The sequence below is a fragment of the Somniosus microcephalus genome, chromosome 9, assembly GCF_052327205.1.
Source record: "Somniosus microcephalus isolate GS21.2 chromosome 9, FLI_Smic_1.0, whole genome shotgun sequence".
NCBI lineage: Eukaryota > Metazoa > Chordata > Chondrichthyes > Squaliformes > Somniosidae > Somniosus > Somniosus microcephalus.
This window is the reverse complement of record NC_140995.1, coordinates 89513849-89534680: the sequence shown is the minus strand read 5'-3', so window position 1 is coordinate 89534680 and position 20832 is coordinate 89513849. Positions and strand designations below refer to the sequence as shown.

The 20832-nt window shown below is 41.9% G+C and overlaps 1 protein-coding gene across 3 annotated transcripts in view; it reads right to left on the bottom strand.

The window, feature by feature from the left end:
• The window catches only part of ldah (lipid droplet associated hydrolase), a 535005-nt gene that overhangs the window by 474512 nt on the left and 39661 nt on the right, over nt 1–20832 (bottom strand). For 2 of the 3 annotated variants that reach the window (XM_085996831.1, XM_085996830.1), the window contains exon 2: nt 19740–19904. In XM_085996831.1, coding sequence (XP_085852957.1) covers nt 19740–19890 — 151 coding nt within the window. In that variant the 5' untranslated portion in view covers nt 19891–19904. Of the gene's footprint in view, nt 1–19739; nt 19905–20832 lie in introns of those variants that run through there. The other variant, XM_085996832.1, reaches the window with a different exon arrangement.

Here is a 20832-nt window from a genome sequence, read left to right as displayed (position 1 = left end):
TATGTGACCAATTTTCTATTAAAAGAGTAAACTACGTTGCTTTTAACACAGTAATAATTAAATTCATAGTCTACCACTAATCTATATATGAAATCATAAGTCTAAGCTAAACTCATTGCAAGATCAAATGATTCATTTCTAGCTGTAAAGACTCACCATCGTAGGGTTTAAGTTTATGAACCTCAAATTGTTGCTTCTGTCATGATTCAGTCAGCTCAATGTTTCATCAAACTCCAATATAATGCCATACCACCCGTCCATTATCTATGCTCATTGACCTACCTTCAATACCTCAAATTTAAAATTCTTGTCTTCATGTGTAAATCCCTTCCTAACTTAACCCCTTCCTATCTCGGTAACCTCCTCCAACCCTATAATCCCCCACCCTGAATTCTTCATTCCTCTGACTCCGACCTCTTGTGTATCCGATCATCCTTTTGCCCACCACTGGTGGGTGTGCCTTCAGCCATCTAGATGCACTCTCTGGAATCCTCTCTCTAAGTAGCTCCTTCTCCACTTTAAGACCCACCGCTTTTGGTCCTCCCACCTATTCTCTCCTTCTTTGGCTAGGTGTTTGTTTTCCTTATGCCTCTGTAATGCTCTTGCTGAGGATAGTCACTAGTTTCACTATGCCTGCCAGGCATCTGACAAACATAACGTTCTTTCCTCCTTCACTACAGTGCTAGTTCCAGGGCATCATTGCGGCAATTGTCATCTTCTGATGTGCCATAAGTAGACTGATCTGAAAATATTGAACCGGACATATAGCCCAAAGTTTCAACCAGTTTAAATGCCTGGTGCACTACTGGAACTGGGTGTCTTGCAGCTTACTAACCCAAGAGGTGAGCATCCCAGCCAGTAAATAAATTGGTGGCTAACAAGGTACACATGTTAGAGAATTACTCCTGACTCTACCCCATTTTAGAGACATTATTTTTTTTTTTATAATTAACCATACTACCTAATGTACGAAACTCTCCTTCGAAGATCACTGTATCACACAATATTTTATAATTAGGAACTACAAGTATGACAGCCACTATTAATCCTAGAATTTTGAAGTAGACATTAGCCATGAGTCTGCTGCCTGTTCTGAAAAACATCAGTTGATTCGGGATATGGAGAAGTGATTTTACATACAAATTTTGAAAGCATCACATTCCTGACTTCAGACTTTATGTGAAACATCAGTAAATCAGTCTTAAAAAAGGATACAAAAAGAGTAAGAAACCCAGTGATTTCTAGCTTTTTCTGAATTTGGGACTACTATGGAAAGAAGTCAAGCAGCTGCCAATCGAGAGAGACATTCAACAAAAACCAATTAGCCTCTAACTGAATGTAGGATCTATTCAGCTAACTTCCTTACAGGGAACAGCCGAGCAGTAGCCTGAAGGGAAGAGGCCAGGATCGTACAATGTGTTCCCAATTGGTGACCAAGCTAATGCATGGCCTTGATTTGCTCTATTTGGGAATGGGGTAGTTTTGAGGCCAGATAAATTGAAGAATTGTGAATTAATTGAGATAAGGCTACATAAAGAGCAACTGAAGCTTGATAAATGATAGCTGTTCTTGGGAAAGAAGTCCTGTTTGACTCTCATTGTTGTTAGATAATCTATTGCCCATATTTTGAATATAAGAGCCATCTGCAAGCCTCAGAGCCAACTATGCCAGGACACAGAGATTCATACTTTTATCCTAGAAGTCAAGGTCCTAAAGGTAGAAATACAATATATTAAACCCAGTCCCCATCAAGCAAGTGTTTTTTTACCTTGAGAAGTTGAAGTTACACAATTATGTTTATAGACACAAGGACAATTACAACATTTTCATGTTTTAAAGGAATTCAGTGTCCCATAAGACAAAGTTTGGTTGAAATTAAGGTTGTAACAATGCCAGGATTTTGAGCTTCGTATCTTCATCCAAGTGGGACTTCAAAGCTGCAGAGCTTTGGCCATCATCAGGATTCAAAATGACTGCCAGTGAAGGAATACATCATAGCTGGCCCGAACAATAGTAAAGCTTGGGAAATGGGTTACTGGAAAATACAAAATCACAGCCAAAGTGGAATTTGTTACAGCTCTAGTTAAAAATCTGATTATGAATGTTATAAGTTACTGTTCATGAACAGAATTATGACAGGTAGACATCTGATTCCCCCTTTATTTTTACTAACACAAGTAAAGTGTAAAATGGCATAAGTATTGGTTACCTAAAACATTTTAAATCCCCCCAAATTTTATGAACTCATTCAATTTTTGGTAAAATTTATACATAAAAAAATCCTTCTTACAGAATACATTTTAGCTGTCACATAGATGGAAAAGCATTCCAGTTTCTAATTAGTTTTTATAATGGTTACTCATTTCACACTCAAATATATACTACGCCCAAAAACACGGACAGTGAAAACAAAACCCTGCTTCACACTTGTACAATAAATGACATCTCTGAAAAATCGTGTACATTCTGGAAGTTATTACTGAATGAAAATCACTTAATTACAACAATTGCAATTGTTTCCATTATTTTCCCTAAAATATGAATCGTGCAATTATTGAATAACTGAGAGTTTAAATACAATGAATAGAGTTGTTAATGCAGTTATATAAAGGTCCATTGTAATGTTCCGTGGTTAAGAACCAGTCATTTGAAACATTACAATAGTGAAGTGTAATGTGGGGTGTGGTATAATACTAGGCTAAAATCAACAGCTGGGTCTTCAAAATAGGCAAGCTTAGAGCTTTTCCATCATTTCTTCTGGCAGCATGCTTCTCGCTCGCATTTTAAAAAAATTAAAAAGCATTTTTTAGCCTGTTGCAATAATCAAAAAAACCTGACAGCACTCTGGAGTTGTTGGTCTGATTGATCTCCTCTTGTGGACAGGCACATTGCTTGCTGTTAAGGAAAGCAGCTTATGCCTCAGAGGGGACCTTAGGAACCCGAGCTCTTTACACCATTTGGGCCAATAGCTTTTCCAAGATTAAGCTTTTGAAGGGTGCATTTAGCTTTCTTTCGGCTGACTGCATTGCTACGTTTGGATGGAATTTTTGGAACAGAGCCTAGGAATTCAGCTGCATTTTCAGTAAATATTATGTCCAGCATCCACAAATTACCCACAAAATTGTAACATTTCATTCCATTCTCAAAAAGACACAATGGGGTTAGATCCAACGTTAGATACAAATTATTTGGCCATCATCAACTTCTATATTCCTTAGTCCTAGTTCCGTAAGAGACAAAAACAATTCCTGACTTGTGAATATCTATACAAATGGAATAGAACTAGAGCTCTCTTAGCATTTATATAATGAAGTTTAAAGAATCAAGTTATTCAGAACAAATTGAAAGAATTACAATATTCTGAGACAAACAAAAACTACATTAGGAATTTAAGGTGGCTTATTAGCGCTACCTGCCAGATGCCAAATATAATAAAGATGGTCACTGACCCATCCCTGAATCTTTTTAAGCCACAAATTTTAGTTTGCAGCCTGGGGTTACAATGATGGGCACTTGAGTTTACGACATATTGAGTTACGATCCCAGGCTAAAACCAAAGCTGAATAAAATGTTTTGTTTTCGAGATTCATGAAAGGACATAGAATTCAGCAGATACCTCATGCTGATTTCTTGCTAATGGAAGATTGAAAGTCACAATAGCCATTATATGTATTAAATTACATAGAAATTACAGCACAGAAACAGGCCACCCAGTCCAACAGGTCTATCTCGGTGTTTATGCTCCACACGAGCCTCCTCAACCCTACTTCATTTCACCCTATCAACATATCCTTTGATCCCTTTCTCCTTCATGTACTTATCTAACTTCCCCTTAAATTAATCCATGCTATTCGCCTCAACCAGTCCATGTGGTAGCGAGTTCCACATTCTCACCACTCTCTGGGTAAAGAAGTTTCTTCTGAATTCCCTATTGGATCTTATAATTATGGCCCCTAGTTTTGGACTCCCCCACAAGGGGAAACATCTTCTCCAGGTCTACACTATCATAATTTTACAGGCCTCGATCAGGTCACCTATCAGCCTTCTCTTTTTCTAGCGAAGATAGCCCCAGCCTGTTTAATCTTTCCTGATAGTTATAACCTCTCAGTTCTGGTATCATCTTTGTAAATCTTTTTTGCACTTTACCTGTGCCTCTATATCCCTGGAACCCTTTAAGCAACAATTGGATGCAGCATCTTTCCAGATTAATGAATTAAGGTGGGGTGAATGGCCTCCCTCATTCTTGTGACTCCCCCAGGACTAGTAAAACCCTTAATCTATATGCAATGTAGTTTTAATTCAAAAGATACTGTAGGTTGGCTAAATTTTGTAAAATGTGACACATGACAGGGATCAAAGTTTAGATATAAACTCTATAAAATGAATTTGTTGCACTTAAAAGCCATCTAATAGATTGCTTTCTCAAAACCATGATGGCCAATACTATCCAGGATATTACGCAATAAATACAACATATCCCTTTCAATTGCCAAACCATCAGGAAGGCTATAAGAAGCAGAATCAATTATCAGGGATTCTCGTATTCACATGTTTCTGTAAGTCACCAACAATCCCATCTCTGGATAACCTCACTTCTGAAAGTGACATGTGCCATCAGAACTAAGCATGCATTTATGTGGATCAGTCTTTCCCTGCTCATATAGTCCATTTTACATCATCCACTCTAGTGGGATGTTGCTGTGCTATCTGGAAGTCCTTAAACTCGTGTTTAATTTAAATAGCATCCTTGCAAAATATTTGGGCCTGTCGCTTCCAATTTATCATTAAATTTCACAACCGTTATCTGTCCAGAGATACATTACTTACCCATTTAGTAAATTCTGAAATAATGCTCAATTTCAGGCTGTTGGTTTTCCATTTTCATTTTTTAAATACATTTCATCCACCCTATCTGACTTGGGAGGAAAATATAACCAGACTAAAAGACAGAGGAGGAGGCAGACTGTACATTCTATCTATGTAATACATGTCTCTCTTAGAGACTAAAGTTGAAGTGGCGCTGCAGAGATCTGGTTGATTTCCATTTTATGCAATAGGGTAAAGTGTAAATAGTGTGCAAATAAGTTTGATTGGAAAGATTTCTTAAAAATCCTTGTGTCACAAAATATTAAAGAAGGAATAGCACATCTTAAGGAATAAAAGACAGAGAGGAATCAGGATCAGCATTAAAATGTTCAGAAAAACTGGAGTGCCTTATTTTTATAAGACACGAGGACCAGGTGGCATGCATCCAGGACTACTTAAATAAGTGAGGATACAAGTAATGGGCGCTGTAGCAGAATTCGTCACAACTCTTTGGGCATAGAAAAGATTGGAAAATAGTTTCAGGGTGATCACACGCACTGCTTTTAGCAACTCTAATATAAAATCTGAATTACATTATACTGAACTGGCAATTAGGATATGGTCTTTAAAGCAAAAAGTTTCAAAGGGAGATATGTTGGGCAGACTTAGTGCACTGCAGCTGAGGATACTAAAAGAAAACTGCCACATTTCTGCCCTCCAGAAAAAAACTACCATCTAATTTAACTAATGAGCCATTAAACAATTTTATATTGTAGGAGTGCAAGTCACATTGAGTTTAAGCAGACTTTGGTAAGTGGCAGAAAAAGTCTTTTAAGTGCATTTACTGAATTTTAGTGAGTAAAAAAGTGAATTATTTGAAGTAAGTTTAATTTTTTTAGAGTAAATTAAGCTGTTGGGGAGTTTAAACCGGAAGTAGAATCCAGGTATAAAAAGGGGCGGGCTTAGTGCGGTAGCACTGAGTGCGGTCACATTGAGTGTAAGTAGAGTTTGGTAAGTGGCAGAGTTCGGGCAAGTGGGAGGTGAGGGGGTGCTTTTTGCTCTGTTTTGCTTCCCTCTCTCAGGCTAATCCGACACTGTGGAAGCGGAGCAGCGAGACAATTCAACCGGACAGGTTCCCCAGACAGCATTGACGAGGGAGGCTGGTGATCAGCTGGTTGGTAGGTCCTCTTCCTTCTCTTCTATACCTTTAAGTTGGTAAGTCCTATTAAACAGTGGTGTAATATTATCATCTATATCGGGGCAGAGGGTCTTCATAACTAATAATAAGAAATTTAATTAATTACACAGATATGGGTGAACAGGTGATGTGTCACTGTTGCGAAATGTGGGAGCTGGTGGACCCCATTGAGGCTCACGGTGATTACATTTGCGATAAGTGTTTGCTGCTAGAGGAACTCAAGCTCCATGTTAAAGAGCTTGAGACCGAGCTTCAGACACTGCAACACATCAGGGAGGGGGAGAAGTTCCTGGACTCTATGTTTCAGGAGGTGGTCACACCTATGAAATTAATTACTGCAGATGTAGTCGGTGGTCAGGGACAGGACGGTGTGACTACGAGTGAGGAAGGTACAGGGATCCAGGATGTAGTGCTGAAAGAGCCGCAGCCCTTGCCCTTGTCAAGCAGGATCGAGGTTCTTACTCCCTGTGAGGGCGGGAGCGAGGACTGCGGGGAGGATGAGCAACCTGGCCACAGCACGTGGTACAGGGGGCCATTCAAGTGGAGGGAGTAAAAAGAAATGTTGTAGTGGTAGGGGATAGTATCATTAGGGGGATAGATAGGGTTCTCTGCAGTCAAGAGCGGGAGTCCCGAAGGCTGTGTTGCCTGCCCGGTGCCAGGGTTAAGGACATCTCTTCTGGGCTGGAAAGAAACTTGGAGTGGGAGGGGGAGGATCCAGTTGTCGTGGTCCATGTTGGTACAAACGACGTAGATAGGACAAGGAAGAAGGTTCTGTTAAAGGAGTATGAGCAGCTAGGGGTCAAATTAAAAAACAGAACCTCAAGGGTAATAATCTCTGGATTATAACCTGAGCCACGAGCGAATTTGGCTAGGATAAATAAAATTAAAGAGTTAAATGCGTGGCTCAAAGACTGGTGTGGGAGAACTGGGTTTTGCTTCTTGGGACACTGGCACCAGTACTGGGACAGGAGGGAGCTGTTCCGTTGGGACGGACTCCACTTGGCCAGTGCTGGGACCAGAGTCCTGGCGAATCATATAACTAGGGCTGTAGAGAGGGCTTTAAACTAATCAGTGGGGGGAGGTTTCTAGAGAGCAAATAACAGAAATGACAATGGAGAAGGTCATAGACTTAGGTAGCAGTGGGGAAAATAAAAAACAGAACGTGTCAGGAAGGGACAGAAGGTATGGAGTAAAAGGTAAAGTAGTAAAAGGGGAAAAAACAGGAACTAAGTGTCACAAAACATATTTGAAAGTTCTTTATCTGAATGCACGTAGCATTCGTAACAAAATGAATGAGTTAATGGCACGAATAACTACATATGGGTATGATCTTGTGGCCATTACAGAAACATGGCTGCAGGGTGACCATGACTGGGAATTAAACATACCAGGTTATTTAGCAATCAGGATGGACAGCAGGAAGGGAGGGGAGGTGGGGTGGCTATGTTAATAAAGTAAGGAATCACTATAATACAGAGAAATGATATTGTGTCAAAGGAGCAGGATAGTGAAACAGTTTGGGTGGAGATAAGGAATAATAAGGGGAAAAAAACACTAGTGGGTGTAGTCAATAGGCCTCCGAACAGTTGCAACTCTGTTGGACGGAGTATTAATCAGGAAATAGTTGAGGCTTGTAATAAGGGAACAGCTATAATTATGGGGGATTTTAACTATCATATTAACTGGACAAATCAAATTGGGCAGAGCAGCCTTGAGGATGAGTTCATTGAGTGTATTAGGGATGGGTTTCTTGAGCAGTATGTAACTGAACCGACCAGGGGGCAAGCAACCTTAGATTTGGTCCTGTGTAATGAGACAGGATTAATTAAAAATGTCCTAGTAAAGGATCCCCTTGGAATGAGTGACCATAACATGGTTGAATTCCATATTCAAGTAGAGGGTGAGAAGGTTGGATCTCAAACAAGCGTGCTGAGCTTGAATAAAGGAGACTATGAAGGTATGAGAGCGGAATTGATTAGAGTGGACTGGGAAAATAGATTAAAGGGTAAGACGGTACATGATCAGTGGTGTACATTTAAGGAGTTATTTTACAACTTCCAAAAAATATATATTCCACTGAGGGAAAAAGGGTGTAAAAGAAAAGATAGCCATCCGTGGCTAAGTAAAGTAATTAAGGATAGTATCCGACTAAAAACAAGGGCATATAAGGTAGCCCAATCTAGTGGGAGGATAGAAGATTGGGAAGTCTTTAAAAGACAGCAAAAAATAACTAAAAGATTGATTAAGGGAAGGTAGATTATGAAAGTAAATTAGCAAAAAATATAAAAACAGATAGCAAAAGTTTCTATAGTTATATAAAAAGAAAAAGGGTGGCTAAAGTAAATGTTGCTCCCTTAGAGGATGAGACTGGGAAATTAATGGTGGGAAACATGGAGATGGCAAAAACGCTGAACAAATATTTTGTATCAGTCTTTACGGTAGAGGACACTAAGAATATCCCAACACTGGACAAACAGGGGGGCTAAAGGGGGGGAGGAGCTAAACACGATCAAAATCACTAAGGAAGTGGTACTTGGTAAAATAATGAGACTCAAGCCGGATAAATCCCCTGGGCCTGATGGCTTACATCCTAGGGTCTTGAGGGAAGTGGCGGTAGGGATTGTGGATGCATTGGTAATAATTTTCCAAAACTCCCTGGACTCAGCAAAGGTCCCGGCAGATTGGAAAACTGCTAATGTAACACCCTTATTTAAAAAGGGTAGTAGGCAGAAGGCTGGAAACTATAGACCTGTTAGCCTAACATCTGTGGTTGGTAAAATGTTAGAGTCCATTATTAAGGAGACAGTAACGGGACATTTGGATAAACATAATTTAATAGGACAAACTCAGCATGGTTTCATGAAGGGGAAGTCATGTTTGACAAATTTGCTTGAGTTCTTTGAGGAAGTAACATACAGGGTGGATAAAGGAGAACCAGTGGACGTAGTGTATTTAGACTTCCAAAAGGCATTTGACAAGGTGCCACACAAAAGATTATTGCTCAAGATAAAAAATCACAGGATTGGGGGTAATATTCTGGCGTGGGTGGAGGATTGGCTCTCTAACAGAAAGCAGAGAGTTGGGATAAATGGTTCATTCTCAGACTGGCAATCGGTAACTAGTGGTGTTCCGCAGGGGTCAGTGCTGGGTCCCCAACTCTTTACAATCTATATTAACGATTTGGAGGAGGGGACCGAGTGTAACATATCAAAGTTTGCAGATGATACAAAGATGGGAGGGAAAGTAGTGAGTGAGGAGGACATAAAAAACCTGCAAAGTGACATAGACAGGCTAAGTGGGCAGAGATTTGGCAGATGGAATACAATACTGGAAAGTGTGAGGTTATGCACTTTGGCAGGAAAAATCATAGAGCAAGTTATTATCTTAATGGCAAGAAACTGGAAAGTACTGTAGTACAAAGGGATCTGGGGGTCCTGGTGCGCGAATCTCAAAAAGTTAGTATGCAGGTGCAGCAAGTGATCAAGAAGGCCAATGGAATGTTGGCTTTTATTGCTAGGGGGATAGAATATAAAAACCGGGAGGTATTGCTGCAGTTATACAAGGTATTGGTGAGACCGCACCTGGAATACTGCATACAGTTTTGGTGTCCATACTTAAGAAAAGACATACTTGGTCTCGAGTCAGTACAAAGAAGGTTCACTAGGTTAATCCCGGGGATGAGGGGGTGGTCATATGAGGAGAGGTTGAGTAGATTGGGACTCTACTCATTGGAGTTCAGAAGAATGAGAGGCGATCTTATTGAAACATATAAGATTGTGAAGGGGCTTGATCAGGTGGATGCGGTGAGGATGTTCCCAATGATGGGTGAAAGTAGAACTAGGGGGCATAATCTTAGAATAAGGGGCTGCTCTTTCAAAACTGAGATGAGGAGAAACTTCTTCACTCAGAGGGTGGTAGGTTTGTGGAATTTGCTGCCCCAGAAAGCTATGGAAGCTACATCATTAAATAAATTTAAAACAGAAATAGATAGTTTCCTAGAAGTAATGGGAATTAAGGGTTACGGGGAGCGGGCAGGAAATTGGACATGAGTCTGGGTTCGGAATGGTCATGGCCCTATGGGTAGTGGAGCGGGCCCAGGGGCCGTGTAGCCTGGTTCTGCTCCTACTTCTTGTGTTCTAATTCTGTGTTAGATTTCAGGAGATGGTTTTATTCCTGTTCCTGGCTGGGGTGGAGATCGCCTTTACAGAAGGTAAGTACTGTAGAAAATATAGGGACAGAGTGATCTCCTGGACAAGTTTTGATCGCCTGGATGGGTTGGAGAGGAATTTCCCAGATTTTTTCTCCCAAATTGGCCATTGGGTTTTTTATCTGGTTTTTCGCCACTCCCGGGAGATCACATGGGGTCGGGTGGGATGGAGAGTGATAGAAGATTTGAGGTTAGGATCAGATCAGCCATGATCTTATTGAATGGTGGAGCGGGCTTGAGGGGCCGATTGGCCTACTCCTGCTCCTATTTCTTATGTTCTTATGTAGGAGATAGCAGGAAGCAGAATAAAGTGTAAAATAAAAACAGAAAATGCTGGAAATACTCAGCTGTTGAGCATTTCCAGCATTTTCTGTTTTTATTCAAATTTCCAGAATCTGCAGTATTTTTCTTTTTGTATTAGAGAATAAAATGTATGTCACTTTCTTTGGAGACATGCTCGCCAAAATCTGGGAAGTCCCTTTCAAATGAACATTTCAACAAAAATCCATTGGCACCAGTCAGGATTTATTAACTGGCATTCCAAAGAACCTATTAGTACCATGCATATTCACTGGACTATGTGACAGCTATCTCTTCATACTAAAAAACATCAGACCATGTGACAGAGTCATATGTATTTTACATTTTCAAACTGTTTGCATTTGGGATTGTTGTGGTGTATGTGCCTTTAAGAGCCCCTGTGTACTGTAATGCCGGTAATGGCCACTCGGGCTATATAAGCCTGTATAGTGTCTTGTATCTGTTAGTTCACCTCCAGACTTTGTTCAGTAAACACCTGTGAAACCAACTCCTGCATTCCGTGTCTCCATTAACACGCGGATACAACAGTGACGACGAATTGGAAATGGACTTTCCTGCAATTCGGCAGCACCTCAAGGAGATCGATTCCTCAGACGAAAGTCGAAGAAAAACAAGAAAGAAAAAAAAAACCTGTGGTTTCACCAGCTAGCCGAGCTGGTGGCAGGTACTGCAATAATCCTTCCTGGGCGGCGGGCTGGGGCTCCATCGGCTGGCTCTGCAGCGGAGCCGAGCAGCGAAGGCGGAGGCAAACAGAGACAGAGGGTGGAGCACTCGGGAGACGGCCGGCGCTGCAAAGCAGGTCGGCGTTTGGACCAAGCAGAGGGAGGGAAAAGTCTCAGAGAGTCCGGCGGGAACGAGTCTCCACCTATTAAAAATACCTATGTAAATAAAAACCGCGGAGAACAGCGTTGTCAGCAGCGGCGGGAAAGCGCGGGAGGCGCCATTTTTTTTCTGCGGGGAAGAAAGGAAAGCGCGGGAGGTGCCATTTTTTTTCAGGATGCCTAAGACTGGCAATATTACTGCTTTCGATAGCGATATAGAGGATTGGACCACATAAGTGGAAAGAGTGGAGGTATATTGCACAGCAAATGAAATAGAGGATGATAAAAAGGCATCAGTACTTCTAAATCTAATGGGCGCAAGGACATACGGGCTGTTACGAAACTTAATCACTCCAGCCAAACCGAGGGACAAGAATTTTAAGGAGATTGTTGATACCCTGCAGGAGCACTTAAACCCAACACCGCTGCTGATAGCGGAACGATTCAAATTCTTCAGCAGGAATCAGCACAAGAATGAAAGTAACGCTGATTACCTCACCGAATTAAGGAAGCTGTCAAAGCACTGCCAATTCGGGGCAGGACTGGCAGATTCTCTTCGAGACAAATTCGTCTGCGGTCTCCTAAGTGAAGGAACACAGAAAAGGCTACTTTCTGAGAAAGATTTGACACTGGACAAGGCTTTCAGTGTGGCTGTATCATACGAAGCAGCCGCAAGAGGAGCTGCAGAGATACAGCAAAAGCCACAGGACTTCGGCACCCATGAAATGACACAGGGTTTGGAGAGATGTTATCGCTGCGGCAGATCCACCCATGACCAGAGGGGCTGCTGGTTCAAGGACAAAGCATGCAGGCAATGCGGAAAGATTGGACACATTGCACGTGTATGCCGATCTGGAAACAAAAAAATCCATGGACAAGAAAAAAATCAATAAGGAAAAGTACAGAAAGGTACAAATGATGACGGACAGTAGCTCCGAAGACCAGAAGAGCGATAGCGACTCCGGAAACAAGAGACTAAGCTGTCTCAAATTACATAATGTAATTGCCAAAGAAGATTACCAGACCATTTGGGTTACCCTCACGATAGCGGGGTCCCCAGTTAAAATGGAGCTAGATACAGGATCAGCTCTGACCGTCATAAGTCGACGGGATTACAAGCGGCTATTTCCGCATATACCTTTGAAAGACACATCCGTTATCTTGAAAACATATACGGGGCAGAAAGTATACCCCAATGGGAAAATAAGGGTGCCTGTTGTATACAACGGCAAGGAAATACAGAAGTTGTATTTATACGTTCTGCAAGATGGTGGTCCACCACTGTTGGGACGTGAATGGATCAGGAAGATACGTTTAGACTGGCACTCCATTCAGGCACTGACGGTGACCAGTAAGAAAAAAAATGATGATGACGTCATACCTGAACGATTAAAAGACATCTTGGCCAACGCCAAGGAAGTGTTTCAACAGGAACTAGGAACCTTGAAAGGCGTCACCGCCTCAATAAAAGTGGAAGATGCGGCAATTCCCAAGTTTTTTAAGGCAAGGCCGGTGCCATACGCAATTCGTCCAGCAGTCGAGGCAGAGCTGGAGAATTTGGAAAAGGCAGGCGTATTATCCAAGATAGATTGGAGCGAGTGGGCAACACCCATCGTCCCGGTCATGAAGAAAACGTTGAATAATGATAAATCTGAAGAACAGAGAAAAATTTGCATCTGTGGGGACTTCAAGGTGACTGTAAACCCGGTCCTTCACACGGTACAGTATCCTCTTCCGAGGATAGAAGATATTTTCGCCTCACTATCCGGAGGGAAACGTTTCACCAAAATTGACTTGGCACAAGCATATCTACAGATGGAGGTTGAAGAGGCCTCTAAAAAGTATCTCACGATAAATACACACAAAGGCCTGTACCAGTACAATCGACTGGTTTTCGGAGTAGCATCAGCTCCAGCTATCTGGCAAAGAGCTATGGAGCAAGTCCTCCAAGGGATTCCAGGCACTCAATGCTACCTAGACGACATCCTTGTAACAGGAGAAAACGACAACGAGCACCTTGCCAATTTGGAGCAGGTGCTCACTAGGCTGAGAGAACGGGGCCTACGAGCAAATCGCCCCAAGTGCGAATTTTTCCAGAAACAAATATCATATTGTGGCCACATAATTAACGAGGAAGGGTTGCATAAGTCACCTGAAAAAATTGAAGCGATCATAAAAGCCCCAGCACCTGAAAATGTCTCACAATTAAGGTCGTTCCTGGGATTGATAAATTACTATCATAAATTTTTACCGAACTTGTCAACTGTTCCGCACCCTCTTAACGAACTGCTACAAACGGGAGTAATTTGGAAATGGAGCGAAGACTGTAAACGTGCCTTCCATAAATGCAAAGGCTTGATCACGTCCAAGGAAGTTTTGGCTCATTGCAACCCATCACTGCCAATTAGACTGGCGTGCGATGCATCCCCTTACGGCGTAGGAGCAGTATTATCGCATAAATTCCCTCATGGCTCGCAGCGGCCGATACCTTTTGCGTCACGCTCATTGAACTCAGCTGAGCATAACTATGCCCAGATCGACAGGGAAGCACGCAGCCTGGTATGGGGAGTGAAGAAATTCAACCATTACCTACACGGACAAAAATTTACCTTGTTGACTGACCATCAACCCCTCGTCTCCATATTCAACCCTAAAAAGGGTGTTCCCATTATGACAGCACAAAGGCTACAGAGGTGGTCCCTTTTCCTAGGGGCACACCAATATGACATAGAATACAAAGGATCAAAACAGCATGGGAATGCTGACGGTTTATCGCACCTACCGTTGCCAATGGTAGAAGAGGCACCTACAGTGGACCCAGTGGAGATGTTCCACTCAACCATAGTGGAAGGTCTACCAGTAACAAATTCTGCCATTGAAAAGGAAACGAGAAATGACCCGACTCTCTCACGAGTCTATGATTTAACGGTGAAGGGATGGCCAGCACATGGCGAACCACTGTTGCCAGCATTCTCACAAAGAAGAGAACAGCTGTCAGTGTGCCGAGGAACCTTGATGTGTGGATCCAGAGTGGTGATTCCACCCAAACTCCAGGATAAAGTGCTAAAAGAGTTTCACGAGGGGCATCTGGGTGGAGTGAAAATGAAGAACCTAACCAGAGCGTTTGTGTGGTGGCCAGGTATCGATGGAGACATCGAAGAAATGACCAAGAGCTGCCTAGGATGCCAGAAGGTCCAAAACGCCCCACCACAAACCCCTCTACATCCATGGGAGTGGCCCTCATCTCCATGGCAAAGGGTACACATCGACTTTGCTGGTCCATTTATGGACTCAATGTTCTTAATCGCAGTTGATGCACACTCCAAGTGGCCGGATGTAATAAAGATGTCCTCCACCACCACGGAAAAAACCATCACAGTATTAAGGACCATATTTGCCAGGAATGGGCTGCCTGAACAAATCTGCTCTGATAATGGACCGCAATTTGTGTCCGAACAATTCAGGAAGTTCTTAAAAAACAATGGGGTTAAGCACTACACGTCCGCCCCATACCATCCTGCCACCAATGGATTGGCTGAAAGGTTTGTCCAGACCTTCAAGAAGGCCATAAAGGCCATGGGTAATGAAGACATAAATCTACAGCATAAGGTAGATAACTTCTTGTTTGCATACAGGAATGCAACACATGTGGTTACAAACCAAACTCCCGCCATGATGTTCTTCAATAGAAGCCTAAGATGCCGGCTGGATTTGATCAAGCCAAACATCAGAAGGGACGTGGAGAACCGGCAATTTCAAGGCATGAATGATAGGCCAACTAGAACCTTCCAGATAGGTCAACAAGTTTTGGCCCGGGACTACCGTACCGAGAAATGGCAGCCTGGAACTATTTGCACACGACTAGGACCGCTGATGTATACCATGGACATTGGAGAAAGCATAATAAGGCGCCATGCTGACCAGATCATAGAGTCATCCGAAAAGGGACAACCTACACCACAACTCTATACGCCTAATGATGAAGCAGAGATACCCATAGTATCTACCCCCGATCCGGTGATACTGGAACCAGATGAACCCGACACTGGCATTCAAGCCAAATCGACCTTGCCAAAAGAACCTACTACACCACCAAAAACTACTACACCACCGAGGCGTTATCCGGACCGAGTCAGGAAGCCTCCAGAGAGACTAACTTATAATTGATTAACTGCAGCAAATGTGTAGATTATTGTTCTTGTAACATGTTAATTAATGATTACTTAAAATGTTATGTACTGGTTGTCTAAAAGGGGAGGAATTGTGGTGTATGTGCCTTTAAGAGCCCCTGTGTACTGTAATGCCGGTAATGGCCACTCAGGCTATATAAGCCTGTATAGTGTCTTGTATCTGTTAGTTCACCTCCAGACTTTGTTCAGTAAACACCTGTGAAACCAACTCCTGCATTCCGTGTCTCCATTAACACACGGATACAACAATTGTGATCCCCTATTTAAAAATAATCCAAACTTTCTGTCGGGCACTGCAAACTTCAATTCGCGTATGGCAAATTATACCTTCCCTTTCTCTCTAAAGCAAGAACCTCAGAAGACATGAAATCTCAAGAAAGCATGTAGAGCATAGATTAATATAATCAATTGTTCCAAGTCTTTCGTCCTACTTCGTTTGGTCCATGGGGAAGGAGATGTAGATGTTCCTCATGGAGTAGAGAGCATCAGCCACCTTCCTGATACAACAGTGTACAGGAAACTGTACACCTGCTGCAGCCTGGAACAACCCCATGGCATAAAAGTTAAGGGCTATGATGATCAGGACAGCCACAGGCAGTGTTGTCTGTGCCCTGGTTGTGGCTCCAGTTGTGGCTGCAGCAAGTGACAGAGTTCCGTTACAGCCTCCTTGTTGAAGCACAGGCACCTCACGTACTACTGATTCATCAGGTTGATACAGGAAAAGTATTCCCTGAAGACCCACTGTGAGTAGGACCTCCTGCACAGTTCCCTCCTCCTCCATCTTCTCCCAGCTGCACCTGGCCGGTCCTGTCTTCTGCTCCTCCTCCTCTCTAGCCCCAAAGGCAGACAAACAAATCACCCATGAGTGAAATAGAATATTTACAAGGCAGGTAAGCAGTTTAGCACCAGCAAAACGTTGTTCCCAGAACTCATTCGTCAGTAGTGTACCAGAGGAAATAGCCAAAGAATAGGCCAAGAAGTTGAGTAACAGCCTAACCATACAAATCAGCAACTAACCTCTTTGGCGCTCCTACAGAGTCTTTTCTGACTGTTAATGCCACGATTTGCTGTACGAGTTTATCATGTAGCATGTCAGGCACTGGGGCAGATCAATTTCACAAAAGGGTCCTTCAACCAGCCTAGGACCCTTATTTTATTATAATGAGCTTTTCGAATATTTCCGGTGTATGCCTGAGGAAATGCGGCATAAGCACACAGTGGCTTGTGAACTTTTACCGCGGCACCACAGAGAGTGTCCTGACGAGTGGTGTCAATGTGTGGTATGGTAACACCACTGCACAGAACAAGAAAGCCATCCAGAGAGTTGTGAATACAGCAGAAAAGATCATCGGGTATGCACTTCCGTCCATCGAGGCAATCTTCCAGACCAGGTGCCGGAACAAGGCCCGCTCCATCATCCAGGACCCCAATCACCCTGGGCACAAACTGTTCTCTCTCCTGCGGTCTGGACGTCGGTACCGCAGCATCCGAACCAGGACCAGCAGGTTTAAGAACAGTTTCTATCCACAGGCAGTGCACCTACTGAACTGCTAACCGCACTGCCCCACATATTATAGTTATATGTTTATGTAAATATATATATTATATTTATATTACCATATATTTATCATATTACATTACTATTATTTCCAGTGGTAATTGAGGCTTTTTTGCACTATTCATCATATCCTGCAACTTGGACTGTTATTGCTATACTTTCTGCTTATTTGCTTATTGTTTTTATTTATACTTGTTTTTACTTTTTGCTTTTATATTTATATGCTTGTATTGTGGGAGTGAGTGGGGAGTAAGTATTCCATTGTACTAGTTACATATGGCAATAAAATGATCTTGAATCTTGAATCTTGGTGGCCAATCCAATATGCCGGGCTTCTCACATCCGGCACGAGACGGGCGCATGGCACCGCCCACCATATTGGACACTTAAGCACCAATTTCACACCTGAAAATGTGAAGTAATCCAAATTTCTGTTAAAAGTAGTATTATGCATAACTTACCAGGGTGAATAACCCCCTTCAATTTAGGGGAGCATCCTTTAGGTGGTGAGGGTAACTCTATTGGATTTGTTTGTCTAATCTAGCTACACGCATAATAAATCATTCAATCACCTTTCCTCCAGTTACCCCTGGCTAAACTAGAGATTCTGACATCACTGCTGAAAGGAAAGGCTCAGATGCCATTATAATGAGACTTCTTGCTGGTCATGATGGCTAGAATCTAATCTGGGATGCTTAAAACAAGTGATAAATAGCATTTTTGTTCAAAAAAAAATCTGGATTTAAGTTGCATGTTAATCATTTTTGGAGCGATACCATTCCTGGAGGTTCCACTCGTGATTTTCTATAAATACCCAGGCCCTGATTTTCCCCAGCCTTAAGTCCATAATTCACCTGTTTTTGGGGTGTTAGGCTGAGGGAAAAGGGGAGGAGACCAGTTACACTTGGTTTCTGCCCCACTAGTTCTCAATGCACACTTCCAGGCTTAGCATTCAGTTCCAGCGAAAGCATGCGGATCTATGTTAATAATGCAGGACTCAATGCTGAGTCAGCACTAAGTCACATCAAAGCTTACTGTAATTCATCATCTAAGATTACCAAGCAATGAGCAGTGCAGGCAAGAACATTTCAAGGACAACAAAGAAATGCTTTTGGTATTAGAGGCCATTTCTAGACCATTTTAAAATTATTTTTCCCCCATGGTACATACATTCATGAGGCTTTGTACCAATAGTTTTACTTATATATGGCAGGCAGATTGCGATGCACAAGAGGTGCTCTGTGCTCACCTGCTGGTAGCTGTACACACGGTTCTACATATAGAAGAGGCCAGACCTCACTTTCGCAGATGATTAGTGCAAGCAGAGCCTCCAACTCTCAATGATAGCAGGCTCAATGGCACAGATACAAGTGAAGGCCTGACTGTAATTCTAGATGATTTTTCAGAAGCATCCCAATCACAGCACGTTATGCTTGCCATGATACAGCAGAAGCCAGCGAAGTTTATTGGCTTCACCCACCAAAATGCCACCAACCGTACTTACAGACATTGTTGCACTCGCCTCCAATGGCTGTGGAAAAATGTTTTCTCAGGGTCGGGTTTGCAGAGTCAAATGCAGAGCTATGCCATCTGTTGTGAGAGCACCTGCTAACATGCATCATAAAGATGCCATGGAAAGTGGCAGAACTGATCAACTGCAACCTCAAGCCTTTACATGGGAGTTACCTTTTCCTGCATTTTTATCTGTCACTTTTTAATCCTCTATTCCTTCAGCCTCAAAAAGGCTGCTACTGGGTTGAGATGCCTTTGGAACCTCTCTAAGACTTTCAGAATTTTTATCCCCCATTGTGACACTTTCCTTTAATTGTTTCCAATTTCACTTGCACACAAGTTTCTTTCCATACCACTACTATGCTTCCTGCATTTGACTCGGTCTGCACTTGGTTCTGTGAATAAAGATACAAATCAGCTGACCCAGAAAATTTGAGTGTCACGTTACCACTCTTGGATTTACCAGTTCTTGAACTTTTAGATATGGCTTACACCAGAAGTGGAAAATCGGCCCTTCAAATGTTACCCCCCCCCAAATGGAAAGACAGATCATTGGATCATTTAACTCATTCCAAAAATAGTGTCTTTTCTGCACTTTAATACTAATGTCCCGGCTAACAGGGTCCCTTGATTAATCTATCTACTATGAACGTTAGAATACAAACCTCAGCATGCAAAAAGTCTGTAAGAGGGGGGAAAATGTTTTGGTATCAAATTTATTTCCATTGTAACACTAATAACCGTGAAGAATTGACGTTTTACAGTTTCTTCTTAGACAGTTTTTGTGAGACAAAATGAAACGGGATGTATTTACACTGGTGTGCACTTCCACAATAGGTGCTGAAAGGTGTGAAATTGTCCGATGATGTTGTTTTTCTATAATACAAACTGTAACAATATAGACTTAAGATGGGGGCAATGGAAATTCATTGCATGAAAATCGTACTGAGCCCAGATATTTTTTCTTCCAATGTTATAAATTTTAGCATCTGAATTAAACTGAAGTTATGTTACTCAATGCTACTATTGGCAAAACAAGGTTCTGGTATACTCAAGTTGACAGAAGATTTGAAAACACCTCTGGTTTGTTTTAGTCTTTGAAAAGCCAATACTTTGAATTCCTTACCTGGAATAATTAGGAATAACACCCTGGAAGAATTCTTTGATCCATCTTTCCGCCAACAATCAAGAGATCCAAACTTTAACAGTTGAGTAGCAGCCCCACAGCAATAGAGGAATTCTTCTCGGGCTAATAGTTCTTCCTCTGTACACAGCATTTTCGTACTGGAAGCTAAACAAAACAAAATTAGCAACTGTCAAAAAAAAAATATGCAATCAGTATCTTATGCTTGGGAGGTGGAAGGGGCAGGGGGAAAAGTTAATTTTTGTTAAGATTAACATCAAACCACATCTAAATATTCGGTACACTGCAGGTAATTATGACTGCGTGAAGCCCAACAGATCCAGGCATTCTTCCAACCATCCACCGGATGGTGTAACTTTAAATTGGACCTTAAACATAAGTTCAAAGCTTAAAGCCGCTCAAATTGCACAGCTGCATGGTGATTGGTACCACAACAGGAGAAGTGCAAGCCAATTGAAGAATCATATTGAAATGATTTAAGATTTAAAAATATATATATTTTAAAAAATGTTAATAGCTGCAGTAACATTGATTTTGGTTTTTAAAAGGAGGGGAAACTTTCATCTTTGGCAGTAAAACAAGAAGAACAGCGATGCAAAAGAAAACATTAGGGCTGTTTCCTCAAGGGATCCCTGCAATAGTTCTGAGTGCTAAGTAGTACAATACTGATAATAATGATATAATTTAAAGGTCAGGTTTGTTATTCAACTCTGGTTACGATCCATTTAAAGTTTTAAAAAAACACAATCTTTGAACTATTTGAAAAATATTGCCCCCTCTCCTTTACTTGTTGTAATCACCTAACAACTTAGGTTTTCTGCATAATTATACAAATACTTTTCAATTACTGTCAGTCTTTCCAAGACCAGGGTATGGAAAAATTCTTTGGAGTCCTGAAAATTATCACGGAAGAACAACGTGGCTCTGTACTAGATTGGAATGCTCGAGTTGGTAACACTGTCACGTTCCAGTAAACTGAAATGAAGAGTAATGCTGTAACGGTAATGCCTACTATCCTTACTTCCTCCAGAAGTGCTGCTGTACCCTCTAAAAACCATTATTACAAGAGCACCTG